The sequence below is a fragment of the Meles meles genome, chromosome 12, assembly GCF_922984935.1.
Source record: "Meles meles chromosome 12, mMelMel3.1 paternal haplotype, whole genome shotgun sequence".
NCBI classification, from domain to species: domain Eukaryota; kingdom Metazoa; phylum Chordata; class Mammalia; order Carnivora; family Mustelidae; genus Meles; species Meles meles.
In genome coordinates this window covers 33,241,110-33,253,865 of record NC_060077.1, presented here as the reverse complement: position 1 = coordinate 33,253,865, position 12,756 = coordinate 33,241,110, and the positions used below count along the sequence as shown (strand labels likewise).

Sequence of the window (12,756 nt, the reverse complement as noted above, 5' to 3'; positions counted from 1 at the left end):
AATGGAGTGATAAGGCAGGGGAGAAAGTTACAAGCTTGATTGGAGAGTTTCTTTCTATGTCAGTATATCTTAACCTAGGCACTGCTGACTCATTGTGTTCCATAGATAAAATTCACGGGCTCGTGAACTTACATGGAGAAAAATTACATCTCCATTTTCACTGACTTCTACATGGAAGTTCACGCTTTCTTTAATTAAGAATGCAATAGTACCACAATGATATTAGATACAGCTGTGACTTTGCTGTCAATAGAAATTACAGATATTTGCATAACACATATCTGGGGACATCTTAGACTATCGTTTATATTCATCACTTCTTCAAAATTGTATTAGTTACTCTGTCTTGTTAGTGTATGTGCAAAGCAGCATATATATGACTATATCAACATGTTTTTTAGTATTTTGGTAACTATTTTAAACATAATTTATTTCCTTTGAATGATACAGATTTTGTGATTCCTTTGTAAAAGCATGAAAAATCTTATTCCCTCCTCCTATAATGCTACTAGATGTTTCAAGATAGGCTTTTTTATTTTTTCATTTTCCAAGTTAAAAATATAAATAGATGCCTTTTCTAGTTACACACATGCACAAGTACCCTCTTTACACAAATTCACCCTTTGGTTGAGAATCAGTGGTTTAGAGAATTAGGCAGGTGGTTTAGAGAATTAGGCAGGAGGACAAAATTCAGAGGATAACATTAAAATCTCATTGATTTCTTTTACATACTTAGTTTACAATAATAGTAACGTTAAATTATGTGTATAGTTGGAGCTTGGGCAGTGTGGGGGTGCTTCCCCATGCAGTCAAAAGTAAACCTATAACTTTTGGTTCCAGACTTAATGACTCTAGTAGTTGGCTTTTAATAACTATAGCCAACTGTTGACCAGAAGCCTTCCAATATCATGATCAGTTAATTAATACATATTTTGTATATGTATTACATACTGTATTCTCACAAAAATGTAAGCTAGAGAAATGTTATTAAGAAAATCAAAAGGAGGAGCAACTGGGTGGCTCAGTGGGTTAAGCCTCTGCCTTCGGCTCTGTTCATGATCCCAGGGCCCTGGGATAGAGCCCCGCATCGGGCTCTCTGCTCAGCGGGGAGCCTGCTTTCTTCTCTCTGCCTGCCTCTCTGCCTACTTGTGATCTCTGTCTGTCAAATAAATAAATAAAATCTTTAAAAAAAAAAAAATCAAAAGGAAAAGGAAACACGTTTAGATTATTTTATTTGTTGAAAAAATACACATATAACTATAGCTGCATAATTCAAACTTGTGTTCAAGGGTCAGCTTATATTTATAGTGAAGTGGGGGTGTTTGGGCACTTCTGTCCAGTATTGAAAAATAGGCATTTATATACTTCTATATTCAATCTAAAAATGTTCTTTTTTTTTTTAATTTCAGGGAACCTTAAGTAAGTCGGAGTGGGAAGCCACAAGTGAGTATATCATCAATATAGATTAATTGACATTTTCAAAGATCGTTTCAGAGTGATCATTAAAATTTGAAAACTTTGGAATTTTTCCAACACATATTAGGGTATCTGTGTTTTTGTTTACATAGAATCCCTATGTATGTCTAACGCCCCCTTTCTTGCACAGCTGTTTAGTGCCAAGAGAAAAGATATGCAGGATGTTCCTTAATATAAACTTTCATGAGCATTCTTAAACGTTTTCATTGCTTACTCATTACTACATAGCCATCTGTATTTGCTATCTTTACCTCAGATTTCTGTTGGAAATTCTGGCTTATAGAACACTACGACGTATTTTGTCTCTAGCCACTCTGTCATTGACAACAAAGGCATAATTAATAGGTACTAGAACATTTAGTGAAGCAGCAATGAGCAGGATATTTTAAAGGGATGTGATTCCAAAAAAGAGAACTACAGACCAATATCCTTGATGAACACAGACGCAAAAATTCTCGCCAAAATACTAGCCAATAGGATTCAACAGTACATTAAAAGGATTATTCACCACGATCAAGTGGGATTTATTCCAGGGCTGCAGGGTTGGTTCAACATCCGCAAATCAATCAATGTGATAGAACACATTAATAAAAGAAAGAACAAGAACCATATGATACTCTCAATAGATGCTGAAAAAGCATTTGACAAAGTACAGCATCCCTTCCTGATCAAAACTCTTCAAAGTGTAGGGATAGAGGGCACATACCTCAATATTATCAAAGCCATCTATGAAAAACCCACCGCAAATATCATTCTCAATGGAGAAAAACTGAAAGCTTTTCCATTAAGGTCAGGAACACGGCAGGGATGTCCATTATCACCACTGCTATTCAACATAGTATTAGAAGTCCTAGCCTCAGCAATCAGACAACAAAAAGAAATTAAAGGCATCCAGATTGGTAAAGAAGAAGTCAAACTATCACTCTTCGCAGATGATATGATACTATATGTGGAAAACCCAAAAGACTCCACTCCAAAACTGCTAGAACTTGTACAGGAATTCAGTAAAGTGTCAGGATATAAACTCAGTGCACAGAAATCAGTTGCATTTCTGTACACCAACAACAAGACTGAAGAAAGAGAAATTAAGGAGTCAATCCCATTCACAATTGTACCCAAAACTATAAGATACCTAGGAATAAACCTAACCAAAGAGACTAAGAATCTATACACAGAAAATTATAAAGTACTCATGAAAGAAATTGAGGAAGACACAAAAAAATGGAAAAGTGTTCCATGCTCCTGGATTGGAAGAATAAATATTGTGAAAATGTCTATGCTACCTAAAGCAATCTACACATTTAATGCAATCCCTATCAAAATACCATCCATTTTTTTCAAAGAAATGGAACAAATAATCCTAAAATTTATATGGAACCAGAAAAGACCTCGAATAGCCAAAGGAATATTGAAGAACAAAGCCAAAGTTGGTGGCATCACAATTCCGGACTTCAAGCTCTATTACAAAGCTGTCATCATCAAGACAGCATGGTACTGGCACAAAAACAGACACATAGACCAGTGGAACAGAGTAGAGAGCCCAGAAATCGACCCTCAACTCTATGGTCAACTAATCTTCGACAAAGCAGGAAAGAATGTCCAATGGAAAAAAGACAGCCTCTTCAATAAATGGTGCTGGGAAAATTGGACAGCCACATGCAGAAAAATGAAATTGGACCACTTCCTTACACCACACACGAAAATAGACTCCAAATGGATGAAGGACCTCAATGTGAGAAAGGAATCCATCAAAATCCTTGAGGAGAACGCAGGCAGCAACCTCTTCGACCTCAGCCGCAGCAACATCTTCCTAGGAACAACGGCAAAGGCAAGGGAAGCAAGGGCAAAAATGAACTATTGGGATTTCATCAAGATCAAAAGCTTTTGCACAGCAAAGGAAACAGTTAACAAAACCAAAAGACAGCTGACAGAATGGGAGAAGATATTTGCAAACGACATATCAGATAAAGGGCTAGTATCCAAAATCTATAAGGAACTTAGCAAACTCAACACCCAAAGAACAAACAATCCAATCAAGAAATGGGCAGAGGACACGAACAGACATTTCTGCAAAGAAGACATCCAGATGGCCAACAGACACATGAAAAAGTGCTCCACGTCACTCGGCATCAGGGAAATACAAATCAAAACCACAATGAGATATCACCTCACACCAGTCAGAATGGCTAAAATGAACAAGTCAGGAAATGACAGATGCTGGAGAGGATGTGGAGAAAGGGGAACCCTCCTCCACTGTTGGTGGGAATGCAAGCTGGTGCAACCACTCTGGAAAACAGCATGGAGGTTCCTCAAAATGTTGAAAATAGAACTACCCTATGACCCAGCAATTGCACTACTGGGTATTTACCCTAAAGATACAAACATAGTGATCCGAAGGGGCACGTGTACCCGAATGTTTATAGCAGCAATGTCTACAATAGCCAGACTATGGAAAGAACCTAGATGTCCATCAACAGATGAATGGATCAAGAAGATGTGGTATATATACACAATGGAATACTATGCAGCCATCAAAAGAAATGAAATCTTGCCATTTGCGACGACGTGGATGGAACTAGAGCGTATCATGCTTAGTGAAATAAGTCAATCGGAGAAAGACAACTATCATATGATCTCCCTGATATGAGGACATGGAGAAGCAACATGGGGGGGTAGGGGGATAGGAGAAGAATAAATGAAACAAGATGGGATTGGGAGGGAGACAAACCATAAATGACTCTTAATCTCACAAAACAAACTGGGGGTTGCTGGGGGGAGGTGGGATTGGGGGAGGGGGAGCGGGCTATGGACATTGGGGAGGGGAGGCGAACCATAAGAGACTATGGACTCTGAAAAACAACCTGAGGGTTTTGAAGGGTCAGGGGTGGGAGGTTGGGGGAACAGGTGGTGGGTGATGGGGAGGGCACGTTTTGCATGGAGCACTGGGTGTTGTGCAAAAAGAATGAATACTGTTACGCTGAAAAAATAAATAAAAAGGGAAAAAAAAATAAATAAAGGGATGTGATTGGGAAGGGCCTGGTACAGAGACATGCTGAAGTGAGGTGCCTGTCTTTGGAAGAGAAGTCAGAGGCCTGGCAAATCTGTGAAGTCCTGGATGTTGAGGAAGTGAAAGCCCAGACCCTCAGTGTTAAGATGATGATAATACCCTTAAATGGCTGCCCTGAGGACATAAAAAGTAGTTTTCTTGTTCATTTAAGTATTTGTTAACTCTGTTGAAGGCATAAGTGGTAGTCAGAGACAATCCGTTTGATAAAGGTTGAGTATTATGTAAATTTCTTTGAAAGGGCTTTGGGGGAATAAAAAACAGAGTTGTAATCTCTACTTTCCAGATGTATACTGTCTAGTGGAAGAAACAGACACAGATAAAGGCAGTACTAGGCAGACTGTTTGAAGTGCTGAAGTTTCTATAATGGGGAAAAGAGATGAAGGAGAGCGTAAGGAAAAGCAGTAAAATTTGGAAAATAGCAATAGCTGATATAATTTAGTAACACGTGCTCAAGCATGACTGGAGAGTTTTCATATGTTTTAACTCATTTAATCCTCACAAATTTAGGGGTAGGCTACTTTTTCTAGTATCTTCACAGATTAAAAAAAGCACTTCAATGGGGCGCCTGGGTGGCTCAGTGGGTTAAAGCCTCTGTCTTCAGCTCAGATCATGATCCCAGGGTCCTGGGATCGAGCCCCACATTGGGCTCCATGCTCGGCAGGGAGCCTGCTTCCCCCTCTCTCTCTGCCTGCCTCTCTGCCTGCTCGTCATCTCTGTCAAATAAATAAATTAAAAAAAAAAAAAAAGCACTTCAATAACTTGTCTGAGGTCTCAGAGCTTACCCAGGTGATTCATACTTGTAACCATGGCCTCATGTGTGAAAGGATTGTGCTAGGACTTGCTGAATTGAAGAGAGAGAAGGGAAGAACACAAATAGAGCCAGTATGTTGAGCCTGTCCCAAAATATTGCTACCCTTAGTGAAAATGGAATTAGAGGACCAACAGCCTGGGAAATGTATGCCTAAACCTGTACATTTCATTACTTTTCCTAGAGTGGAGATGGCACAGTTATCTTTTTTTTTTTTTTTTAAGATTTTATTTATTTATTTGACAGAGATCACAAGTAGGGAGAGAGGCAGGCAGAGAGAGAGAGAGGTGGAAGCAGGCTCCCCACCAAGCAGAGAGCCCGATGCGGGGCTCGATCCCAGGACCCTGGGATCATGACCTCATGACCTGAGCGAAAGGCAGAGGCTTTAACCCACTGAGCCACCCAGGCGCCCCGATGGCACAGTTATCTTAGATAGCCTGCCACTCCCAAAGTATGATGTAAGGAAAACAGCTTTGGTCACAAGTAGCACTGGTGGTACTAGCTATAGTTTAGAAAAATGCATTTCTGTACCTTAGTGTGGACTTCAGTGGTAGCATGCAGATGGATAAATTAGATGCCCCCCAGACCATAGACGGAGATGGGTTAGAGAAGTGAAAAACAGTAGGCAAGGAACAGTGGTCACATTGCAGCCAGGATCCAGTATGTCCGGATCAGTGTGTTCTTTGATGAATTACACTCTTCTAAACTGGAGGGCTCTGTGTGGACTGGAGAGCATCTTGTCTGGTGTCACAGCCTAATAATAAGTTCAAGAAGCTATACTTCAAACTCCTGCTGGTCTGATCATTAAGCTCCTATTAACAGAACCTGCTGCTCCTCCAGAGGATTCTTTAAATGGAAGAGGAACATGAAGAATTGTTGCCGACTAGCTTTTTTTTTTTAAGATTTTATTTATTTGAGAAAGAGAGAGAGAGAGAGAGCATGAGATGGGGGAGGGTCAGAGGGAGAAGCAGACTCCCTGCCGATGACGCAGGGAGCCGGATGCAGGACTCAGTCTGGGGACTCCAGGATCATGACCTGAGCCGAAGACAGTTGCTTAACCAACTGAGCCACCCAGGTTCCCACTGATTTGCTTTTAGAAGTGGTTCAGTGTTTACTTCTTTAAATCCCAATTGATAGGCCTGCATGGAAGGCATTTTATATGAGTGAGACTTTCAGAATGTTTGAGTTAGAAAGGAAAGAATGTTATTTATTGCTGATCTGAATTCAAACATTGCATCTGAGTGGTTTTTAAATGACCCTAGATTTAAAGTAGGTGAGGACTGTTGGGTTGTTTGCAGTAGGTACTAGTGCGTTTGGGGTGGTTTTGGCAAGGTTGGACTGCAGAGGGATTGCTTGGAGTGAGGGCCACGCTAAATAATGCTGTCTGCTCCTGAGTCTTGTGACATGCTTGTGCATGTCTTGGACTGCTTTGCCTTCTTGTCTTCCAGAAGAATCTACATGTTGATATCACCGTGCCTGTTCTGTGTCCATCTGTCTACTGTATTGCCAGCAATGTTTCATTTCTCCTAAAAGAAATTGGGAACTAGTAGATAAAAAACAGAATAGCATTACTAAAATAGCATTTTGGAAGGACTGGTGTCATACTCCTGGACAGGTTGAGGAAAAAGCTAGAGGATTGGGAGGTTTTTACATGATCTGCAGTCATTTATCTGTACCCTGTTCAGAAGTTAACTCAGAATGGGAGGGCACAAGGTACATGGCCTACCATCTTGACTGACTGACTGAATGTCCTAGTGTACATGCTGAACATCCTTGTGATGTTCTGAGGATTTGTCATTTTTTCAGGTGTTTGCTTACCATAAAATTTATTAGTATCTTATTAGAAGATGTAATAGATTTGAACTTTAGTGTGATCCAGAATGAGGAACTGTAGATGCATTTAGATCTCTTTGAGTGAACACATGCCAAAGCAGGAAACCATATTTAAGGGAGAGTATTCTTGGGACTGGAATATCACTGTTGGGGCCAGATAAATACCTCTAAGCATCAATTATCATGTAGCTTTTGGCTCACTTTCCTTATCAGTCCATACAGGAGAACAGTTGGATAATTGGATGAATTTTAACTTGCCAGTTACCTATGTTCCTTATAATCTTATTAATTTTTCCCCCCAAGTAGAAAATCTAGGTAACCAATGCCAGAAGTAATCATGGTAGTGCGGTTATTCTACCTGTCTTGCTCCAGATAAAAAGAATTAAGTTGTAAGATTTTTTTAGTTTTAATTTTCTTTGCCTTTATACTTTTAATTTTTCTTATCTCAAGCTGTTTTTAGAGATTTTTAGAACCATTGAATTGGCTTTCTCAAGATCTATAATGTCACTGAGTATTATAGTACGTGGATATTTGTTTTCAGGTAAATAACTATGAACCCATATCTGCTTAAGTATGACTCAAAATAATTGAGGACTCTTAGGAATATTGGGATTTTTCCTCTCAGAAACTTGAGAATTTTCACCAAATTCCAAACAGGACTGAAATTATTCTGTTTAGCCTACAGATATGAGAAATCAAACTCTAATTTGTATTATTTTCTTTTTAGGTATTTACTTGGTTTTTGCATTTGAGAAGCAGCGGTGAGCATATACACAGTAGCTCCAGGACAACTGTGTCCCATCCTGTGCAGATTTGAATGCTCCATCCTAGATCTGACAACTTTCTGTTTGTTTGCCGTAATTATTCTAAATGTGCAGGATGCTGCGGGAAACTCCAATGTATAAATTCAACATTTGCTGTCTGTGACAGATGAACTTTTGTGTGTGTATATAAGAATGAGTTGGGACCTTTGTCTTTAAAAATCTATTTTTAAGTAATGTTCTAAGAAGTCCATTTGCCTCACTACTCTCCTAGCGCATAAAAATTATACTATGACTTGTTAGAGCTGCTGAACTCTTTCCACAGTACTCTGATTTGTTCAATGTTTGTTTACAGTATTAAATTCATTGCCCTTGTAGAATTGCTGAGGGAGCATACTGGTTTATGGGGGTTCATGCTCATTTCTGTAGTTTTGTTATCTAGTGTTTTTCAAGATTAAATGGATTGTGTTCTGTACAATTAATTGAATGTCCTCAATATATATCGCTAAAGTTATACATTTAAAACAAACTTTTAGATGGCCATGAAGGTTTTTTACCTAGAATTTTAGCCAGTTACTACATTTCATTATAAATACTAACTACTTTATTTGCTAATATGATCTAATTCTGGAACTGTTTAGAATGTTTTATATGCCAGCATAAAATTGTTTCAGATTTTAGGGGCTTTATCTTAAGAATTTCCTTCCATAGCAATTAATGTTTCTAATTATCAAGAATGTAATTAGACAGATTTCCCTTTCTTCATTGAATGAAAATGCCATAGTCGTTTTTCCACGACTTAATGAAAACCTGTCCATGTGAACCTGTTGCACATTTTCCTCAGATGTATGGAACTGCAATAGGAGGGTTGAAGGAAAGTGAAAGGAAGCTGAAAGCAGACTTCAGATGAATTCTCCCTGACGTTAGATACAGCTTACCGGCACTATGTGCTGTGTTCCTCCCCTTCAGCCCCGAGAGAAGCGGTTCCTGCTCTTGCATTACAACATCATACTTTGTGCAGTAGGCTCCAGCATCCCATCACTGCTCAGAACTTGAATTTGCCATTTCAGAACTGTTGACTGTTTCCAGCCCTGGCTTCTTGCTTGACTTCCAAAACTGACACCTAGGTGAACCCTTGTCCTTACTTTACATTTTACTGTTTAAAAAAACTTTCCAGTATTTAGATGTAGTGAAAAACTTACAAAGAACAAAACAGAGCAATTATTGCATATTCTTCTAAAAATCATTTATTTAATGCATGGATTTAAAAGACATTACTTTCTGTAATTATCCAGAGTACTTGTTTAAAACTTGAGGTTTCTCAATTTGTTTATATATGTTGATTATTCATGGTGTTAGAGTAACAGACCTTTTAACAAGAGAACACAGTTTACCTAATTTCTGTTCCTTGTGTATTTGTCAATCTCCATACTGTTACCAGTTTATAAAAGTTAATAAGTCTTTTAGCCTTAGTGGTGGTTTGCCATAAGCCGTTTGGGGAAATAAATAATAATATTTCTGACTATGGTGGCTGCTGTTAGCTAACAAGGTTTGGTAATGGTGCTGGGAGGTGGGGATGGTGGGGATGGTGAGCTCTTAGTGTTACATACACACCCAGGTTTATTTTAATTCTGGGGGATGTTCCAGAAAGTATTTTGATAGTTTGATAGAGGATATGGTTTCTTTATTATTTCCTATCATCATTTTCATTTAATGGTCTTGGCTAATTTTAAACAAGTAATAAAACATTTTTAGACTCTTACCCTTTCCACCCCATGGATGACTTGTGGGAGAAAAGAATCCCCTGAAGGATGGAGTGATTGGTGGTAATACAAAGCAGAAAAGGATGGTGGAGTCCCCCGGGACCTACACTGAAGGGGTAGAAAGGAGTAACCCAGGTGGACTGAGCCAGTGTCTTCGCTCAGAGCGAAGCAAGCTGTTGTGTGTACAGGAAGCATATGAGCCACCCCCAGAGGATGCAGAGTTAGGGCATTGCCCTTTGCATGAGCTTTCTTGTTCTCTTGGCCGCCCCTGCTCCTCACTCCGCTCCCTGATGCCTTCCTGCTACAGCTAAAGGTCCGGGCAGTGACTCAGGAAGGACTTTTCGGAAAAGGTGGATTCTGCCCATCACCAAGGTAAAAGCTGGGAGGACACCTTCCCACCACCACACCCCGCTGTCTAAATGGGAATTTTCCGCTCAAGATTTATAATGATTAGGAAGGGGGCATGGCTCTTCACTATCAGGTCCATGATGTGAATTTGATGGAAGTGATTACAGGCACTCCAATTTGTCCTCTGTGGATGAAAGTGAAATGAAGATCAAACCAGCCCTTTATGGGGAGGACACATCCTGCAGATTGGGAGGATTGGTCTGGGAACATGGCTGGATTGTGGTATAAACAAAGAATGCTCAAGTTGAATTCTTTGGGCCTAGAGTACACTAAAGGAGAGGCACCACGTAGACATCATGTTCAGGGAGACAAACTGCCTATTTCCAGCTGCATCCGAAGGCGAGGTGTCCTAACGTGCACGCCGCAGCTGTCTGGGTAATGATTGTTCTTCCAGTGCCCACTGAGCCTCTGGTTCCAGGGTGACTCCCCAAAGAAATTGGCTTTCAGGGAGAGAGGACATCAATTAGAGATCTTGACTTCTATTAACTAAGGTTTGTAATGACTCTAAAAGGTACATTACCAGTATGGAGTTTCCTAGCCTACCCTGTCCCCAAACCCAAAAATTGAGGAAATGTGATTGCTGCCTAAATTCATGTTAGTAGCATTAGTAGGGCATCAGAGGTGTGCAAAGTGATGCGGTTTGAGCCAGCGTGCAACGTTGGTCAACAGTGGAGAGGTAGAGAAAGCATTGTCAGGTATCAGAGGTCCAGATCTCCTGTCACATTAGCTCTTGTGGGGATGTGTCCTTCAGCCTGTCTTAGATTATTGATATGTTATTTTGCTAAGTCTTCCAAGCATCCTAGTGAAGATAAGGTTTCTTGTGTAGCTCTACCAGTGCAAATACTGTAGCTACTGAATATTATTTTTCATTATTGATAAACTGACTTTTTGTTGTCTACCAGGCTTTGTATGTATTGTGAGCCAGTTAACTGCCAAGTCTGGATCTTTAAGGCCAGATGCAGGGACTAGGGTCCTATAATAATTGTACCAAAATGTCTGTGGTATTTACTGGGCCTTTGGTCAAAGAGGAAGCATAGGTATATGATGTTACCACCTCCCTAGATGCTGTTATGTCAAATACTACATAACTGATAAGTTTCTTCATTTCTCACCCTCTGATGGAGCAACATTCCTGATTCCTTGAAGGCAGTCAGTGCAGTGGCTCCTACACTTATTTAGTGATATATGTGACTAGCCTGGGGGACAGCCAGCTCGTCTTCACCTTCTCAATTTCTTTTCTGCTCCCATGCAATCCTGAAGCATGGGCTCCTGCTCCTCACTGCAATACTAAGCAAGTGTGGGACACCCAGAAGTACCCTCCTCAATTTGGGGAGACTTTTGGGTTAGCCCCAAAGCCCTCTGCTTCCTAGATTCATCCTGAGCCATGCTTCCTTGGGGACAGCATACCTTGGATAAAGGCAGGTTGACAACATTTATTAAGCTCCTTAGGTCAATTACTTTTCTAAATCTTTCATATGTGTTAATTCATTTTGATCCTTATAAGTATATGAACTAAGCTCTGTTTTTATAATGGAACTGAGGCACAGAGAGTACAGAGTTGTCCAAGACAAGTCAAGCCTGCAAACCAATGCCGTGTTACACACCTCAAGGAGTATTAAGTCCAGACGACATCTCACCAATTCACTACCCACAACTTGAAATGTTAACTGGTTGGTGCTCCCACCTTTAGGTTCAAACTTCTGATACTTATTTTGGGGCACCTGCGTAGCTCATTGAGCTAAAGGTCCGCCTTTGGCTCAGGTGATGGTCCTGGAGTCCTGGGATCAAGCCCCAGGTTGGGCTCCCTGCTCAGAGGGGGGCCTGCTTCTCCTCTGCATCCCACCCCCCACACCACATTGTGTACATGCATGTTCTCTCTCAAATGAAATCTTAAAAAAAAAAAAAAAAAAGAACAACCTTTGATACTTATGTAAGTGTCCCCTGAGAGGAATATATATCCTGTGTAAGAGGCCTTGGGGCAGAGAAAGCAGGAGGGCATTTGAGTGTACTTAGGAGCCAAGGGTAAAAAGTCAGTCATCAATAGGCAGGAGGGCAAAGATAGAATTGGACTTCACATTGTGGTAGACCTGCTCCTTTAGCAATCAGTCCTGTAGTAGATCTAGTTTAGTCTGCATCTTAGGGGGTGGGGAATGGTTCTTTTCCCACCCTCACCATTGGGAAGTAGCAAGAGGTGGGAGCACAAGTGTGAGTATAGCCAAATGAAGAGGCCAAGAGAGAAGGAATAATTTCTTCAGTCTGAGTGGATTACCCAGGCAGAAGCAAATCATTTTGTATTAACTTTGAAGTATAACATACACAGGTCTTTGGTTTTTAACAAATAGAGTGCAAATACAATCATCACTTCAATCAAAAAACTATTACCACCACCCCAGAAGGCCCCCTCATGTTCCTTACCAGTTACTACCTCCCCAAGGGTAGCCACTGTCTGACTTCTAAGAACATAGATTACTTTTGTCTGTTTTTGGACATAATATAAATGGAATCAAATAGTATGTATTCTCTTGTATCTGGCTTATTTGCTGTACATTATGTTTGTAAGGCTTTTGTTGCATGTATTTGTATGTGGTTCCTTCTCATGGCTGTATAGTATGCCACTGTACAAATAAACCATATATTTAT

At 40.2% G+C, this 12,756-nt stretch overlaps 1 protein-coding gene across 2 annotated transcripts in view; it reads left to right on the top strand.

Annotated features, from left to right (window-relative positions):
- Window positions 1-12,067, top strand: part of RNMT (RNA guanine-7 methyltransferase) — a 37,858-nt gene extending 25,791 nt beyond the window's left edge. For both annotated transcript variants that reach the window (XM_046025322.1, XM_046025324.1), the window contains exons 10-11: window positions 1,410-1,443; window positions 7,912-12,067. In XM_046025322.1, the coding sequence (XP_045881278.1) occupies window positions 1,410-1,443; window positions 7,912-7,949 (72 nt within the window). In that variant the 3' untranslated portion in view covers window positions 7,950-12,067. The remainder of the gene's footprint in view (window positions 1-1,409; window positions 1,444-7,911) is intronic.
- The last annotated feature ends 689 nt before the right edge of the window (window positions 12,068-12,756 follow it).